The following is a 19333-nucleotide window of genomic DNA, read 5'->3' on the forward strand; positions in this document are numbered from 1 at the left end:
AGACTAAAACGATTTGCTAACTATTAATTAAGTATCTGGCAAATACTGTATTTGAACTAAATCAGTGATATCTACATCTAGTAATATCTATATCTAGCTATGCAATAAAACAAGTTGGAGTGTGTCTTCCTGACTCATAATGTTTGCTTTCAGTCTCATTTTAGGTTCTATTCTTTAAATGGATAGAGATCACCACTACAAGTTGAATTCATGATATTTTGTCATGCTAGACAATTAGGAGTTTCCATTAGATAATTACCAGAAGTATGTCTCATACAGGAAAAACAGTCAATTGCTGATGTAACACGATTAACCAATCCAGCACACTGATCCGGCCCACTTACTTTTGACAGACACTATATGTGAGTGTACACATGAGAAGTACAGTATAAAGCTTCGCATTATAAGTACCACAAAGAGGAACTTCAGCAGTTCTTAATGCACAATACAGCAGTCTCCTTCTGAGAGTGAGGACTAGAGAGGTAAAACTTTAAACCAGCTTTTTTCTTTTAAAACTAAAACTTTTAATTCATGTGCATGCTGTTGCATATTGTTACAGATATATTTAATGAATGTATATACAGAGCTTTGCAGCTCAGGTAATTTTATGGAAAGAATCTGAACCATCATTTCTATATTTATCCAAACACTATGTATTTTTAGACATGAACATATATATATATATATATATATATATATATATATATATATATATATATAGGTATGTATGTAAGTACTAATGAACTATCTATCTGTGGTACTAGCAGACTCGCTTTTAGAAAACAATGCTTTTTGAAAAGTTATGCTTTAATGTTAAATCTGTCATCACCATGGCATGCAAGTATAATATGCTATACTTATATGTAATAGATTGTCTGTGATAAGTGTACCTGTTATATATGGCAAGCAATGTACACCTCACAACAAGAACCCAAACATACTTATCTGTCTTTTAAACTGAAATATGCCTATCCCTTACTTTTCATCAGACACTGTTGGGATAGGTGCTATATTAGAACTATAAATAACCCCTTTAATTATGTCATCTGTTAGTACATCTAATCATGAATGCATATTTTCATCTGAAATTATTTTTTCATCCAATTAAACTTTTAGTTCTATTTCAAGCTGACTTTCAGACTTCATATAATTACAACAGACTTTGGGCTGTTCATGAGATCCAAGAAATTTAGATGTATTATAGCGAGGTTTGTGTTACAAAGATGTGTTTATAAGAATGGCTGCAGGGTTTATAATGCTGACAGACCCGTAAGTGTAACAGTATATAACAGTATAGCAACTGAGGTCGGTAAAACACAGATGAGGGTGTACTGTGGATGCCTTATAACAGTGAAAGACTTATAAAAGACCTTAATTGAAAAGGACTTGCAATATATAACATTTGTAAAACTTTGGTTGATTGTTCAGTTACTTCTGTATGTTTCATTTAACTATAATCCCATGCCTGTCTCTCAGCCCATGTGTCTGTAATCATCTCATGGAAACTAGAGACCTTACAATGCTTATATTTATAAATTACTCCTTTCCACTAAAATACAATGGTTGATGGTAATATAGTGAAAGTGGAATATTTTCTGGGTAGGAGGTAACCACACCTGAGAAGAAGGCAGAAGTGCGTGAGAGAGAGAGTATGAAAGGAAGGAAAAGAAAGAGGGCTATTACTAAAAAAGGCTCTAAGAAAATTAGCAAAAGTTAGTCTGGTGCAGAAAAAACTCAAAAGTTAAACTCCATCAGCTTTTAACGTTCTCATTTTCTGTAACCACGTCCAAACATGAGGGAGTTTACTAGCTTCACCCTTGCTAGGTAAGGAACAGAACAGAGATGCTGCAGAACATAAAGGTGATACGAAGTCATGACAGTAACAGAGCAAATGCCTTTCTACTGCTGGGCAAAACCCTTGTCAGTATAAAATGCCAAGGGTCTACCAACAGCGGCTGAAACTCTGGGTCCTAGCAGGTTTTTCAACTGTGTTTTATTCGTGATATCTTATTCTAATATTATGATTGTGTCATTTAAATGAATGAAACAAAAAGTGACTTCTAATAACAATGGGCCAAATGTAGAAGATCTTACTCAGCCCTCACTCAGACAGAATTATTATTGGCATCGATGAGGGATTTGCCTGAGTCAGGAGCAAGTATGATTTGGCCAGATGACATGTAACACTTTCCATCTTCAAAGCATTTTTCAGACATTACTTGATTAACCCCAAACCTAAATATATCTGCCTGAGAACTTCTAGGCACAGACTAGCATAGAAGCAGGGATATTTCTGGTGCCAGGGCAGTACCTTAGCATGTCACCGATATGTGCCGTACCAACTCCGGCTTAGGTTCTCAGTGCCTGACCATGTACTGCAGCTGGAGAGCGGATCATGTATTATATAGCCCTCCAAACAACAGTGTTATTTTGCTCCCGTCAGATCTCTTGCCAGTGTTGATAACCTCCAGCATTTACAAGTGAGTAGAAAAGATCTTTTCTCTTCTACTCAAGGCAGAATAACATTCTGCCCAACAGACTCTCAGCCCCTGCCCTCAGCGCCCTCTTGTTCGCAAGCTATTTAAGATCTCCTGCTATCCCTAACAATACCAGACAGGACAAGAGCAAGGTGCTCATTAATAAAAGGTTTCACTCTTTTCATTCATTCATGTTTCCTCTGTTTAGTTAAGCCAGTGATACTGTTGAAGGAATAAAACAAACAAACAAACAAACAAAAAAAAAAAAAAAGGAAAAGAAAAAAAGAAAGAAAGAAAAAAGGGTGGGGGTGGGGGGGAAGATGACGGCCAGGAGGGAGCCAGGAGGGTCAAACTGTAAAAAAAAGAGAGTAAATTTACAGGAATTAAAAGAGATTTTAGAAAGGGGGGAGGGCAGAAAACCCGAGTAGTGATATTTGAAGAGAGGTGTGTGTTAGGGGAGCAATGAGCATAAGGAAGCCAGCCTGCCTGTTCCTCCCCCTTCCTAATCATAGCCTTTACTCACAGACAAAACTCCCTCCCTCTCCCATTCACTCACTCACTTTAGGCCAATCCGTCCTCTCCCTCTCTCTCCCTCTCTCTGTGTCTCTCTCCTACTCTGAGACAGAGTCAGAACTCTTCTCCCTGACAGCCACAAACATCTACAGCACTTATTGCATTCAGAGAGGGAACCTGCAAACAAAACTTCACAGAAAACTTTTGGTTCTTGTTCCAGAGAATTTGCTGAAGAGAAGGAAAAACAAACAAACAAACAAACAAACAAACCAGCCCCAAAAAAACTGTGCGTGAAGGGGGAGGAAAAGCAGGGCCTTTTAAAAAGGGAATCACAACAACTTTTGCTGCCAGGATGCCTTTGCTTTGGAAGAGAGGATTTTTGTTGGTGCTTTGCTGGATTATAGTGAGGAGTTCCCCAACCCCAGGATCCGAGGGGCACAGTTCAGTCACTGACTGTCCATCATGTGCCCTTGCCACGCTCTCGAAGGATGTGCCCAGCTCACAGCCTGAGATGGTGGAAGCAGTAAAGAAGCACATACTCAACATGTTGCACTTGAGGGACAGACCTAATATCACCCAGCCGGTGCCCAAGGCAGCACTTTTAAATGCCATCAAGAAACTCCACGTGGGGAAGGTGGGAGAGGATGGCTATGTGGAAATAGAGGATGATGTTGGAAGAAGAGCTGAAATGAATGAAGTTGTGGAGCAAACCTCAGAAATCATCACTTTTGCGGAATCAGGTGAGTACTTAAAAACAAAACAGTAAAATAGCCTGCTTGCCAGAACTGCAATTAACTTCTTCTCCTCAGCAGTACTGTTTTCTCCAAGGTTGTGGGATGAGACCTGGGGGAAGGGAGAAGGAGGAATGGGTTGTGGGGGGGGAGGTCTCTGAAGGAATTTGATTTCTCTGACTTAGTCTTGGCTACAGATTACACTTGCTAAGCACAGGCAGCCACACAGGGAGGAAGCTCTTTAACCAATCTTGAGCAGAAAGTCAGGCTGCAAAGGGGTCCTCCAAACTGCTTGTGAAGCCAGAGTACTTGCACTAAAGTAGTTGATCACAGGGCTGATGGTGAAACAAAAAGGGCTGAAGCCTTTTGGGGACTTTCTAAAGACAGAAAGTGATCTGCAAACTACTTGAGAAACTGCCCTTTCTTGTAAAAAATATAGTGGAAGTTATAAAATCTGAGGAAGCAGCTTTAACTTTTAGAAGTGAGAGGGCATTTTTGTTTTCTAATTTAACACAGCATCTTCGGCAGTAAAGAGTTGCAGGGATTGTCAGATGACTTCAATAGAACTGGACAAGTTGCTGTAGCTGATCCAATTTGTAATACAGGCTTCTGCATACTGGAAAAAAGATTCTGCTCCTAAACCTCTCCTGCCAAAAAAATGCACCCTATCAAGGTTGCATTTTGAACTCTTAAAGCGCTGTTTTCCCTAACTGTTATGTAGTAAGAGCTAAGAATATTGATATTTTTTAACTAATAGCTTCAGGCTCACATCAACTGCCTATAGGAAACCACTCTAAAGTTGTAGTTTACTGTCTTGTTCCTACATGAATAGGACCAGAACTCACTGTAATTCAATGTATATGTATGTGCATGTATATCTGTTTGTATGTGCAAGTATGTTTATACATGCAACAGTGTCAATATCTTGCAATAACTCTATCATCTAACTAACAGCAACTTTTTATGATGCTGTCTAGCCAAAGCATTTTTCCTGTTGCCAAGACGGTTTTAAAAGAATGTCATTGTTTTGTTTGGTACAGCATATGGTAGGCAAAGTATGCAAAGGAACACCAAGCATTTTTGTTTAAAAGTTTGCTGCAGCAGTATAAACAATTAAGACAACACTCAGAGTTTCCAGTCCTGAAAACCTGTTGACTCAGATGTTCTGTTTGCAGGGAAGCCATGCACAAGAAGTGTGCATGCTTTTAAGAGCAGACATTCCTGCTAGCTGTCCGATTTCCAACTGTACAAGGAGCCCTTGCCTTTGGCGTCCTTGTCAATACACACATTATCAGTCCCGTCAGTATGCAAGTGCGGGCTCTTCAGTTTTTTTCATCCCACCCCCACTTCAGAAAGCAGGCAGATGTCAATGCCAGTGGTCCTGAGAAGCAGGAGTGGATCAACCTTAGTTCAGAAATGAGTTTTTAAATGCAATGAAATCCCTAGTCGATCTACGAGTCGGATTCCCCACCTGGTATTCAGCAGCTCGCTCTGAGCACTGTGAAACACATATGGCATGAACAGTGGTTTCTCTTCACTGTGTGAGTCCCAATCATTTGTAAACACATTATTGTCTCTCCTGAGCTCTGACACAAAGGAATTTGGAATTTGATATATGCCTATTCAGTATGACACCCTCCAATGGCAACTCCTGAAGCCATTGGCTCTTGGGCTCACGTGAGCAGTGAAAATCGTGCCATGGCCCACACACTGGCCAATAGTCCAGCCACTGATCCCCCGCTATAAAATACCCAATACTAGCACGTCACTTACTTTGATTTACATAGCGTTGTCCTACCACTGCTAACCAAATTAATTGAAGAAGACTTATGCTATGGAGCTGCGCGGCCGCATGCCCTGGGCACAAGCTGTGTACTCGTGCAATTTCTTCCCTGCTCTCTCCTCTACCTAAGCCCATCCTGGAAACTGAGGCAGGAGAATTGCTCCAGCCCTGCATCCCATATCTGACAGGTTTTTATTTGGGAGGAGGTCTCAGCAACCCAGAAACTGTGTTCCAGCATTTGGGCTTATAATGGAAACGTTGACTCCAGTCTGTGGACTTCCAACTGCTGATACATATATTTTTCACCTGGAGCTGCTCGTAGATGTTGTCTTGCTAACACTGGTGGATCCACCATGCTTTACAGGTGCCAGTGCTGCAACACATGAATAAACTTCACCTGGGCTCTCTTCCACTCCTGCACCAGCGGTATTGTGTGTCAAATATTAAAGCAGTATTATTTTTCCTGTTGAGGAAATTGAGGCAAAAAGAAGGCAAACGACACGCTGGGTAGAAATTAAAAGGAAAAAAAAAAAAAAAAAAGACAGGAACAGAATATAGCCACATGGACAGTCCCCAACATTTGGTCTGTAGTAACTGAGAGGAGTATGGATAAGTTTAAAGCACCAAGCAGGAGAATGAACATGTTACTCTCACAGTCAGGTTAATATTCTTTTTGCTTTTAATGTGAAACTCACTCTGTCTCAAAAGAGGAGAATAGGAAATCAATGAAAATGAGTGGAAACATCTCACATTGTATCAAATAAATGTCTATGGAAAGAGAAATAATACTTCAGGCTTTTTGCTCCTTTGGGTATGACTTGACATAAACCAGCCATTCCCTTTACCTTTCAGAAGCCACATTTACTACTTGCCTTCATAAAAAAACCCTAGTATTTCCATCCTTCATCAGCCGTATCCTCAGACATACAATGAAATGGAGTGAATGAACAAACAGTGCCCTGTGCACGTGGCTCTGGCTTGAGACTGCTCTTTTATAAGAGACCAAAATTCAAGCAAGCATAGGCTACAGACAGTTAGAGGGGAAACTAAATGCAGGGAATATGTTTGAAGCACAGGTGTAGTTACGTCCAGGAAATCAGCAAAATAGTTGGCAGTTAGTTTTCACAGCTAACAAATCCAGGCAAATCTTTGCAAAACTAATGACCATGAGTATTGGGCAAAAGTTTACAAATGCACCCTACTGTCCTTTGGCAGTTTTACAAGTAAAACACGAAAGTGATTTTCTACTTGCATATCAAACTAAGATTACTAACCTCGATTAGTTCTGCTAGGAGGGTAGCTGTGCCAGAGCTCTGTGGGTTATTTCAAGGACTTAAAAATTGTCTTTTGAGGAGAGGGATCATATACATTCATGACGAGAAAATCCAACAGGTTCTGTAACTGAGATAGCGATTGCTCATAAAATATGTTTGGCTACTAACTTGTTCATTATTTTAAGTAGATAGCTTATTAGGCAGATCTGGGATTTTTCCAAGTGAATTTGATCCTGGCAACTAAACTACCAATGAAATGGGTTGCTAACGTCAGCACCTGAGAAGGCAATGGGAATTTCTGGGTAGAAATACTAATCCAAAGGCTTATCATTAGGAGAAGGGGAAAAACAGAGGGGAAAAAACAAACAGACCCAAAAAAAAAAAAAAAAAAAAAAAAAAACAAAAAAAACAACCAACACACATGCACACAAAACCACAACAAGTGTCACGGCTGTTTACACTGCTTTTACCTTTCTGTCTCCCTTCCTACTGAATTCAAGGTGAACTGGCTTGATCAGGTGATACCAACTTTTTTTATAAGTAGATATGTGTATGTACACACTCACACCTTTTCTTAGCATGATGCCTACTCTTATATAGCCAGTCTGGCAGCTCAGGAGGAGGAAAAGGATGGGCCGCTTATGACTGTTTAAATAATTTCATCAATTTTCTTTTGAAAGGAAATGGATTTAATGGTATGAATATCTGTGCTGAATAAAGAATGGCCACGAGAGGGCACACTCCAAAGGCTTTTTACTCCGTGCAAGGCAACCTTCCTGCAAGCTTCTATTTTACCTAATTGAATCCTGAATCCCAGAGATCTTTATGCTTATCTGTAGCTTCTCTGAGTGGAGCTCTTGTTTCTCTCTTCTCGGTCATTTAAAAGACAGAGATTCACTGGAGTGGAAGACTCTAAGTTAAAAAAAATGCAGTGGAAGGAAATAGGCAAAGGGGAAAAAGATAAAACTGATAAACTGATGGATGCTGGAAGTTCTGGGTATCTGGAATCAGAAATGATCATTATTATTTTTTACAAGATACTGAGAAATGTGACCATGAATCATCATCTGAGCTGATTTTCTCACATCTTTTTTTCTAATGCAGTCTCCTTGGCTTTCAGAAAACAAGCCTATTTCTCCCCGGTTTTGGTGTTGCATTTTTTTATTTTTTTTCTTTCTCCTTGGCTTTGGCATACTTTATTGAAGATTTGAAGTTTAGCAAATGAAAGCAAGTTACTTCCAGAAGAAGAAAGCCATTCTGAATTAATCTGTTTCATTGTAACAAAATGTGAGAATTCAAGGAGATTGGTTGCTTTGAGAACAATTTGAGAAAGCACACACGAATCTGAGAAGGTGGGAACCAGTTTATAAAAAGATACCTGAGAGAGAGAGGGACAGAAAGTACTGTATGTGTCCCTCTGTGGGTAGTCATGCATTCAGTTTGATATGCAAATCTAGCTGGAAATATATGGATATGCATTTGTTTGTATGCATGTATAAGCAGATGTATGTCTAGAGACATGGGTATGCCAGAGGAGGCAGGCTTATAGACCCATGCAGCTGTACCTGCAACATTGTAATGTGGATAGATTCTTGCTTGTAAGTATGTGCCTTCATGTGCCCTCTTGTGTGCAGGATATACCTACACTGCTCATGTGTACATTCCTGCACAGATTCATGCTGGGCAGTCCTACTATCTACTTCTATCTATATGAGTGTGAAAAGGCAATCTCATGTCACGCAGCTGAGTTTTGCAAGATATAATTTTGGACTGAACGTCAGTCTTCTGAAAGTAATTGGAAGTTTTGCTATTCATTTCAGTATACTTGCTATTTGGGCCTTACTGCACAGGAATCAAGTATTGTAATTAAAACAGTGACAGCTTTTGATCCACTTAATTTTAGAACTTAAAGTATTAAAAGTATGTTAAAAAAATAATATCTCTTTTGTGAAAGACAAAGACTTGGTATTATTTGTATCTTGAAATATGCTATTGGTGAAAGTGACCCTAAGCTTTCCTTGAGCTATTTTAGATGTGAATGCAAAACTCAAGTAACAAAACAAAAACAAAACAAAACAAAAAACAAACAAACAAAAAACAACAAACACATCCAAACAAACACCTTTTTTGTTTCTAAATATTTAAGGCCATGTGGGGGAAGGGCTTTCAATTTGGAAGGAACTCTAGGTTGTGGATGTAAAGTGCTTCTCTCCTGACAAAATGGCAGGGGACAGTCAAGGTTCACTAGAACCAAATTATTTCACATTCTGAGTGACCTTGTCAGTGCCCCTTTGGGTTAATTTTTCAAGAAAAGGTATTTAAATAAGTTTGTTGCTGCTTTTTTATTTTATTTCCCCCCCCTACAAATGCTTGGGAAATAGTTTTTTTTTTTTTTTTTCTCTCACAACAAAAATCCCATTTTGCTGGCAGTAAAGAGGATTTGAACATAGAGATAAGGTGTTTGTTATTTCTGTCATAATTCATCCTCCTTTTTCAAGAGGCAGCCGTCACCCAGTCAGGGAGCAGAAACAAAACTGTGCAACCCAGATGACCAGTCACATACGTGGGGTGGTGAATAGTTAGAATAAATCGTTTGTCAGTGATTCATAAGCTGAAATGTATTCACAGAAATAGCCACTGCCTAATCGCAGTAATAACACATTTGTAATAATCAGTCTGCCCAGGGGATAATTGCCAGACGATAACAGTGCTAAATTCACTGAATAAATTCTGCCCTGTGAACAATTCATCTAACTCTAGTGGTCACTCATTAGTAAACATTTTGAGCAATTATCTCTCAATAACCATGCTCTTCTCTTTGCTCTCTTTAGAGGAACCTTTCTAGTAACCTATTTTTTTTTTTTTTCTGTCTCCTGGGGAACGGAAATGAGAAGTGAAGAGAAGGATGCTTTTGAATGTAATTACAGATTGGCACGCAGCACAAATTCCCCCAAATCTAAACATAGGCAGTAGTAAAGTTAGCAACTAAAAAAGGAAAAAAAAGCTTGCTTTGTATGGAAAAACAGTTCACTTACAGTATAACGTAAAAACGGTTCAAAATTAAGCAGTGGTGAAGAATGGAAATTTAAAGTAACAGCACCTTCTTAATCAGTGAGCATTTCTGAATGGAAAATTTAAATACTGCGTATTAAGAGAAATTAAGAATAAGTCACATGATAAGTCAGGAAGCATAATCACTTTCATTCTGAAAAAAATCAGTCTTAATCATTTAACAGCATATGGTTGGGGAGGGACGTCATTTTAAGTATGTTAGCATTTTATTAAAAAAATAAAAATAAAAATCCTCTTAACTGTATAGCTTAAGCCCTCTCTGGTATGTGCACATAGCTTGAACTAACGGGGCCTGATCTTGAAGCAGGCCGCAAATTGCAAATCAATGAGCTTTGGCTGCGCAGCTGCAGCCCGGAGGGACCCTGAGCCTCAGGGCCTGGGCCGTGCCAGCCCTCCATGCTGTCCTTTACCAGGCAGTGGGCAGAATCCTTTGCATGAGCCCTTCTGGAGGCAGAGAGCAGGGCACCTGTGTGGGCAGGTTCAGGTTTCTGTCCTAAAAGGGTGTGCGAGCACCACTGAAGAGAAAAACAGATACGAGCAAACTCTCGTGCTGTGTATACCGATGCTATGCTTCCTTTCCATTCAGTAACTCCCTCCATTAAACCTTTTACCATATATGCACTACTTTATAGGGCTTATATTTTTAACCATTTTTCATGGCGTTTGCCATGTCCCTGCTAGAGGGTTCTCTCGGCGTCCCAGCCCTTTTCCTGGAAGGGACTTCTGCCTAGCAGCAAAGCAGAGAAGTGGCCTCTCCAAGGCTGTTGGAAGGGGAGATGAGGAAAACCAATCAAAGGGGGCCAAAGTAATCCCTCATCTCCTTTTCCAGCCTCTTTCTGCCACGATAACAATCCAGCCTGTTGCTGTTGCTGTTTGTATGAGCACTGAAGTGATGAAGGCATTGCCACTGTTGTGCTGTGGGTCTTTCCACAGGAGTCAGGCAGGAGGAGCAGGATGATTAGAAATGAAAAAAAGACCCTTGCAAATCAGTTGTGGCAGATGAGAAGTCAGGACAAAGGGATAAACGGAGTGTAATTATGGAAGTGATATTACCCCGAACATGCAGGGATGTCTCCTCTTATAATTTCAGTTAGATGAACAGCATGTATTTCTAAGAGCTTGAATGAGGTCGTTAACTCAGACCAGAAAGGAAAGACTGCTAAATCCCTAAGCAAAACATGGAGAAAATGAAATACAGCAGAATTTTGTCTCGGAAAACCTGAAGAATGTATTTTATCGTAGCACAGAACCTTTTGGAAATATAAAGATCCTGTTATAAAGTGAATGTGTAATCATCATAAGCCCGATCCAGAGATCGCAGTTCAGTACTAGCCCAGGCCAAAACCCAATTTCAAAATGAGCTGGTCTGAGCATAATTAACCTTGCAAAGATTGCAGCATTCATATCGTTTGTGCTGGATGATCACAACACACCAATTGTGAATGTGGAGAAAATTCAGAAAAGCTCATTTTTTTCCTAATATAAAAGCATGCTTTTTATCCCCAGCCTTGCACCATTCCAGTTTCCTTCTAAAAAGGATCTGAAAAAGGGAATGATTTTTTAAATTGTTTTAAAACCTCTTATTAGTTATGTCGGTTTGAGGACTCAGTATTTTGTGTCATGCAGGAATATTAGTCTCATATAAGCTTCCTGCATCTTGTTTATAAGCTGAATTGACCATTTGTGTGTGAAAATGTAGCTAACATTAATATCCAGTACAACAACAACCTACAGGGAAGCTGTTATAGCTGCATAAGGACGGGTCATATGCTACCTTGCTCTAACTCACTTTTCTCCAGTGAAAAAAAGCAACGCAGATGTACTCCTGTACTTTTGCTTTCTCATATCTTTAGTAATGAGGAAAAAATCAACTTCCACACATACAGGAGCATATGAAAAAACAATTATCAGAGTTCTTGAGATCTTGTTTCTTTCATGTAATATCTGTCAAAAAGAGTGGTTGCATGGGTACACTTCCGGGCCAGTGCATAAAGTAATATGAATATTTACTGTTGGAGATATGTCACTTCATAACTATTTTCAGTTCCCACTGGAATGGAAATAACAGAATGTGAAATACCATGCATTAACACTTAACAGCTTTAAGTTATTCTGTAACACAGAGCTGCCCAGCTTTTCTGGTCTTAAGGGCCACACAGCTTCTTCCCCAGTCAGGCCAGGGCTGCACACCCCAGCTGCTCTCTTCAGAGCACACAATGGAGCCAGTTTTCCATGTCCATGTCCAGCACTGCTGATCTGCTCATTCACAGGATCCCTCCTAGCACCAGAACTGCTGTCTGTGTCCAGCCTAGTACCTCAGGAACATGGTATAAGTTTGTGAGACAGGGTCAGGGGGTTGAAGGTGCAGGCTGTATCAGAAGTCCTCAAAGACCTTAGAAGTAACCAGTCTGATAGAGCACGGTCTCCATAACATCCCTACATAGTATGCAGCCAGCCTCCTGGACCAGGTTTCCTTCGGATTGGAAGAATGTCACTGTACACCTCCTCATGCTCTGAAACCCAGGCCAGTGAGGGATTAATGCCTATCAACTACCCTCTGCTCCAACATAGCTGGCAGCTTAGCCAGGGTTTCACTTCCAGAATGGAAAAACTGGTGTTAGCCTTCAGTCATTATTGAATGACTCTCATTTAAAAAATACTAGAAAAACAGTAACTCTGCCACTCCCCACAGTACTGGTCAGTTTGCCCTGTCTTTTCTATAATCCACTTCCTTTTCTAAGGTACAGTCCCACGGGTTCACATAGCTCTCTTAGAAATTAATGGAGCTTGCTTTGGAGACAGGCATCAGCAAAGTCTGTGAGAAGCAGTTAACACAAACCATGTGTTTTCCTATCTCAGTGACAGTTAAAGTCTACAATTTCACACTCTCACTTAGAGGGAAAACAAAAACAAAACACTGCGCCTTTTGGCCACAGTAATTCAGACATGTCTGTCTCTTTGACCTGGGAATGCCACCAGGGAAAGCTGAATGTCAGTGCCAGGACTTCACAGAGGGGGAAGCAACAGGTAGCTCAAAGGGCAATACAGCCTGTGTACAGAATTTAGAAACCAGGAGTGGTAAGATAGTCAGGAAAGTCATGTTAAGTGGAATTCAGAGGCAATGGGAAGCAAGGAGGAGACTTCCACAAGAGCAGTTTTTCCTGTATGCTTCCTACCACTTCAGTTTTCTTCACCACTCACCCTTTTCAGGGTGCAAAATTCTGCTTCCCTGACAAGCAGAATTATTGCACAGAGAACCAGGTCAACAGCTGTGGGTACTTCAAGAATAATATCAGTGACAAACTGGTAATTATGAATATTGTGTCTGTCAACTAAGGTCAGATATCTGTGCATTTCAAATCTGTGACTCCTGGCCTCCATCCTGAGAAAGAACAAAAGATGCCAGTGGGGACTTTTCGTTTGTCAAGAAAATAGAAAAGGACCTCTTTTAAAAAATAATACCCCTTCCCCACAGCAAATTCATTCTCTCTTAACTTTTTCATGCTCCAGTGATCAAATCATTAAACAGCCCTCATTATTCATTCCAACTTCTGCCAGGGATATGAGCTCTGTATCAGAGAAACACCCCCTCACCATCATAATCATCATCATGACATCTCAGCAAGTTGATACAATTATGCCAGAGAACCATCCTCATAATTATACAGTTCTTTAGCACATTTTTTCAGTGTATTCACCATTACTATAATCACAGCGAGTACAGTGTGTTAAATTAAGAACAGGATTTACAGCTAACATCTCACAGGATGAAGAGTCTGCCTGCTGCAGTTCTGCAATTCTTTACAATAAAGCTCTGCAACCCCTCTGAAAGCTTAGGCTTATGTGTTAGTATTTCTTTGTTTTTGAGACAACTGACATTTACAACTCATTTTAAAATGCACACGAAGAATGGTGTTTTACAGAGGGAGAAAGGACAGACCTCATTCCCACCTCATTTCCAAAGAACTCACTCCCCAACCTTAGCTATTAGGCTCAGATTTGAATGTGTATGATACACATAGTCATGGACTGTCGTCACAAACTCATTTCTGCCTTTCAGTTAATAGTGATCACAAAGGCAACTCTAGGAAGTGAACTCTTAGCAGCTACTGATGCTTATTTGCCATGCATTGCATAAATGCATAAATGAGCATAAAGATATGATTGCTATAACAAAAAGCTTATAATACATTACTGGCAGTGTTAAAATATGGTACTGGAAAGCAACAGACAAACAAGTAGTTTTCTAAAGAATTTTCACAAAAGCATCTGAGAAGGGGATTAGGTGAAGAAAGGTTAGAACAGAAGAATCATAAGAATGTAAAGAGCAAAACAGGAAACCTAGGGAACTCCATGTCTGCAATGACAATAAGATCTCTTTAACAGAATGCAAACTGACGTACTAACTAGCTCTTCCTGTCTATTTTCATTTACCAAATCAGGCACACCCAAGAAAACATTGCACTTTGAGATTTCCAAGGAAGGCAGTGAGTTATCAGTGGTGGAACATGCTGAAGTGTGGCTCTTCCTGAAGGTCTCCAAGGCCAACCGCAGCAGGACAAAAGTCACCATCCGCCTGTTTCAACAGCAGCGGCAGCCAAAAGGCAACTCTGAAGGAGCAGAAGATATGGAGGATGGAGGGCTGAAAGGTGAAAGGAGTGAGACTCTGATTTCAGAAAAGGCAGTGGACACTCGAAAGAGCACTTGGCACATCTTTCCTGTCTCCAGCAGTGTCCAGAGACTCCTGGACCAAGGCAAGAATTCTTTGGATGTGCGGATTGCCTGTGACCTGTGCCAAGAGACTGGGGCAAGCCTGGTGCTACTGGGCAAGAAGAAGAAAAAGGAAGATGACGGGGAGGGGAAAGAAAAGGATGCTGGAGAAGTCCCAGGAGAAGAGGAGAAGGAGCAATCACACCGGCCCTTCCTGATGATGATTGCCCGGCACTCAGAGGACCGTCAGCACAGGCGGCGGAGACGAGGCCTGGAGTGTGATGGCAAAGTCAACATCTGCTGCAAGAAGCAGTTCTTTGTCAGCTTCAAAGACATAGGATGGAGTGACTGGATCATTGCACCTACAGGTTATCATGCCAACTACTGCGAAGGAGAGTGCCCCAGCCATATAGCAGGCACATCTGGTTCGTCATTATCTTTCCACTCCACTGTCATCAACCATTACCGCATGCGGGGCCATAGCCCCTTTGCCAACCTCAAGTCATGTTGTGTGCCCACCAAGCTGCGGCCCATGTCCATGCTCTACTATGACGATGGCCAGAACATCATCAAGAAAGATATACAGAATATGATTGTGGAGGAGTGTGGCTGTTCATAGACACATATGTGCACAAGACTCTTCTTTTTATGTTGAGAAGAGAACGTTTTAAAAGCCCAAGAAGAGGAAAGACCTGACATGGTATAAAAGCCTTTTTGAACGAAACAATCATCTGAAATAAAAACAAGAACAAGCAAATGAAAACAAACAAACAAACAAAAAAAAACAACAAAAAAACCACAACTACACACACAAAAAAAGAGGGGAAAGTAAAAATAATAAATAGAAAAAGACATATTGAGGATCAGAAAAGACTACAGCTATAAAGAGGAAGAAAGCTTCATGATCCCAGGCTTGAATGAGATACGTTTGAATGACGGTATGGGTTGGGGATTTCCCCTTCCTTTCAGTATGCTCCTTATCTTATTAGATAGTATGTTAAGCATTAGCTATTACTAGGGGAATTATGTTCCCTCCCCTAGCTACCCATCAGTTCAAGCCATGGTAGCAGCTCATCTAACCTGCAGCAGTTTGGACAAAGTCCAAAATGTCATTGAAATTCCTTGAAAAGCCATGTGTATGAACACTACATTCACTGGCACTTTCCCCCAAAATTTACCAACGAACTGAGTAGGTGTGTAGTGTTTGTGTGGATATATATGTGGCTATGTATTTATATACATACCTTTATACATACAGACACTACACACTTACATATACTTACATTGGTAAAGAGACAATATTGTGCAGGTGTATACACCTTCATCTTCTGCACTACATTTACAAAAAAAAAAAAAAAGAAAAAAGAAAAGAAAAATGAAGAAAAATGATTAAAAAGAGTGAATGAAAGAATAAAAGTTACATATTGTAAAGGTGCTTACAACGTTAGAACTATGCAACCTAGTTGGTTTGAAACTGTTTACCTGCAAGAGAAAGAAAAAAAAAAAGAAAAAAAAAAGAAAGACTTTTTTTTTAAATGGAAGTAACTTGTTTAAAAAAAAATCTTCAGTGAGAGATACTTGAAAGGAATATGTTTGTCCAGATACTGGAGCCAAACATTTCTATATTTTGTAAAAAAAATTTTTAATCGTTTACTATTTGCACTACAATGGTGTCTGACCTGTCTAATCCTTATTTAACAAACATTTGCAAGGGAGGGTGGTTGGGTGTGGGAGGGGTTGAGAGCTGCACTTATTGTGAGCTATACAAGAACTGCTACAGCACACAAAATAGCTATTTTTATTTTTATTATTATTATTATTATTTTGTACCTTAAACTGAATAGACACATACACCAAAGACACTTGTGCGAGCCTCTAAAAAGTCTGTTTGTGGTTGGTACCATTCACCTGTAATAAGTTATGGTTTGAATTAAGGGTCAGTGGGTTGATTACATTCAGGCTAGTATATCTGCTAACCAGTTAAATTCAAATTCTGCCCTAAACAGAAAATTGTAATTTGAAGAAAGCCCTCAAAAGCCCTGGGATGTGTATCCAAGTTGTTTGAATCCAAGGTCCATAACTGTACTTGTTTTGCATATGCAACACAAGACTTATCCCTGATGCACAGCAACTGTGCATCATTGGGAAACAACTTTATACAAGGGACATACATATATATATGTATATATATTTCTGTATGTATATATGTATGTATACACAAGGTATAAGCACTTCTGGCTTCACTTTAATGTTCTTAAAACAATGAATGTTTGTATGCAAAGCACAGTATGTTAAAAGCTTGTTTGTTACTAACAAGCATGAGCGTTCAAAATGGTATTTGTGTGAGAAGAACCTAAAGTGCTGGTGTACACTTAGAAAATATTGATGTAAAATTGCAAGCAGCTTTGGGCCATGCCCACCATCACCCCTGCAAATACAAAGAAAATGGCAGTTGTGGTAGGATTTCTGTTTGAAACGCAATCTTAAACAAAAGGCTGGCCATCTCAACCACCACCCTCTAGCACGACAACTCTTAATGGGTTTGCGCGTTACCTGTAAAACCTAATTTTCAGTGTCAACACCTAACCTGAAGGGTCCAACCCATACGGCATAGGTAGATAGGTTTAAAAAAAAAATTCTATCGCTGTCGTATTTAAAAGAATGTTAAAGTTACAGTGTGTGTCTTTGGGTAGGGGGAGATGAGAAGAAGGAATGGGAGAAACCTTTAGGCCCTGTTTACACTGAGTTTGATAACCCTGAGCCTGAATCTTCAGACTCTGACAGGTTTGCAGGACCAAGCCCCTGTTAGCTGCCTTCTGACAGGAAGGGCTTCAAAATGTGTCTCACAGAAAGCAGCACTAACATGGCTCCCCACCTTGCTGAGAGCACAGTCTGTTTAAAAAAAGAAAAAAAAAGAAGAAAAAAAAAAAAAAAGATAGCACAATTTAACCCGGTCACATTGGCTAGGGATAGCGTGTTAGCACCTTCATGGCGAGAACCATGTTTAAGCAGTGTAATCAGGGCCTTCATTTTTTGTCAGCCAAAACTGTTTGTGTGTGTGTGTGGGTTTGCTCTGTGTCTGTGTGTGTGTAGATGTATGTGTGCATGGGAGCGTGTCTGTATATGTATGTATCGATAGAGATTTAAAAAGAAAAAAAGGAAAAAAAGAAAAAAGAAAGAAAAGAAAAAAAAAGCCCTTTTGTCCGTTGAATAGATATCAACATACATGCTTATAGCTAAGTTTTCTATCTAATTTATTTCACAGTATTTAGATTGCATAGTACAGCTAATGGGTTATACATTTATGTACTTTTTATACAATGCATTTTTACAGACTTGTTTGCAGTTTGCAAAAAAAAAAAAAGATTAAAAAATTGTAACAATTGGGTGAACACTAAATTTGTCACTAAAGTATTCTGTAAAATATCAAGGCTTTCTGATTTAAATTATTGCAGATTTTATTTTATTTTTAATTTTTTTTTTTAGTATTTTCTTCCTGGGGAAAGGGAGGGATACCAAATGGTAGTGGGGGGGGGGGGGGGGGGGGGAAGATGCACAAATAATCTATCTTTATATTTTAAACAAATCAAGTTCCTGACCCTGCTTCATTTGAAGCAAGTGGCAGAATTGTTGTTGATTTTTCTAGAAGTAGGGCCAGGCTCTGGAACTGCTGTGGCAGGAACATAGCCTGTGACAGCTAAGGACAGTACCTTTTATTTCACTGAACTTTGGACCTGGACTTAAAATTAGATGCATATTGCCCATCTACCCTTACTTATGTCCACAGGCTCATTGATGTCTACAGATCTTACAAGAGTAGTAAAACTATTTACATGACTAAAGGTAAGGCAGGCTGAACCACAGGATCCTTGTGCTATAGGCAGTGTGAAGGGAGAGAACAGATTTTGAATGAGTGGCACCATATCCAACAATATTTAATTTAATTGATTGTTCAAAAATGGGCTGCTTGTATCATGGTTGATCTCAGAATGTAGTGGCAAGGGAAGCAGGTGAGATGGCTCATGTTGGCTAAAATTATTCTCATGTGTGATTAATTACGAGCATTGGAGTCCTAAAATCCCAGCACCTTCCCAAAAGCGACAATGGCAAAACTCCCATTGACTGTAAGTAGGGTAAGTTTAGGCTCCTGGTTTTCCTGGTCAAAGCTGACAGAGCCTTTAAAAAGAAGTCTGATACTGAGTTTGATACCAACTTTTATGTGGTGCACAGGGGCTGGCCCTGGAAAATGTGAAACTAGCCTGAGAGAATTTCCAAGTGAGGAAAGAAAAGGGGATTTTTACATGTGGTGAGTGGGTTGCATGATAGGTACATCAAAAACACAAGAAGGTTTTTCAAAGCAAGAAGTAACTGTTCCTAAGCCCTGCTTTTTAGCTTTCATTTGTGTGTTTATACTGTTCACAAATTTTAAAGGTTTCTCCCTCCAATCTCTATATTCAGTCATGGGGTTTTGATTTGTGGTCAGAGTTATTTAAAGCAGGGGGAAATGAAAAACTATATGATAAAATAAAGTAAGAAATTGGGATGTTAATCAAGACTGACTGATTCCAGCAAAACACCCCACCCCTGATAATTTGGTTTAATTAAATCTGCATGTACTTAAAATAGCATTAGAAATTGTTACCATATTTAAACAGTTGTTCAAGGGCATGCAGTCTCAAAAATTACTTCTCCCTTCAGGTACTACTATACCAAAAAGAAAAAAAAAAGAAAAAGCTTTTAACTACTAACATATTCCTTTCTGTATAACCCATT

At 39.6% G+C, this 19333-nt stretch overlaps 2 protein-coding genes and 1 long non-coding RNA gene across 5 annotated transcripts in view; 1 reads left to right on the top strand and 2 right to left on the bottom strand.

Annotated features, from left to right (window-relative positions):
- Window positions 1-19333, bottom strand: part of LOC311431843 (uncharacterized protein) — a 305675-nt gene that overhangs the window by 26657 nt on the left and 259685 nt on the right. The window lies entirely within an intron of this gene.
- Window positions 338-16228, top strand: INHBA (inhibin subunit beta A). Of its 2 annotated transcripts, XM_084509653.1 has the most exons (3): window positions 338-482; window positions 3211-3730; window positions 14293-16228. In XM_084509653.1, the coding sequence occupies exons 2-3, from the start codon at window positions 3343-3345 to the stop codon at window positions 15177-15179; spliced, it is 1275 nt and encodes a 424-aa protein (XP_084365779.1). In that variant the 5' UTR covers window positions 338-482; window positions 3211-3342; the 3' UTR covers window positions 15180-16228. The 2 variants fall into 2 exon arrangements, with proteins under 2 accessions (XP_084365779.1, XP_084365778.1); XM_084509652.1 differs by lacking the exon at window positions 338-482 and having other exon boundaries at window positions 3024-3730.
- Window positions 15198-18034, bottom strand: LOC311431779. The gene is made up of 2 exons (XR_014689639.1): window positions 15823-18034; window positions 15198-15362 (listed from the first exon to the last, which is right to left on the bottom strand). It is a non-coding gene; the product is annotated as an uncharacterized lncRNA (long non-coding RNA).

This window comes from Aythya ferina, assembly GCF_964211825.1.
Source record: "Aythya ferina genome assembly, chromosome: 2".
Taxonomy (NCBI): Eukaryota; Metazoa; Chordata; class Aves; order Anseriformes; family Anatidae; genus Aythya; species Aythya ferina.

What these genes read in the sequence shown, in the direction of transcription:
- INHBA (XM_084509653.1), top strand. Translation starts at nt 3,343, where the DNA reads ATGCCTTTGCTTTGGAAGAGAGGATTTTTGTTGGTGCTTTGCTGGATT. An exon ending in CATCACTTTTGCGGAATCAG is followed by an intron (nt 3,731 to 14,292) that starts GTGAGTACTTAA and finishes TTACCAAATCAG; the next exon opens with GCACACCCAAGAAAACATTG.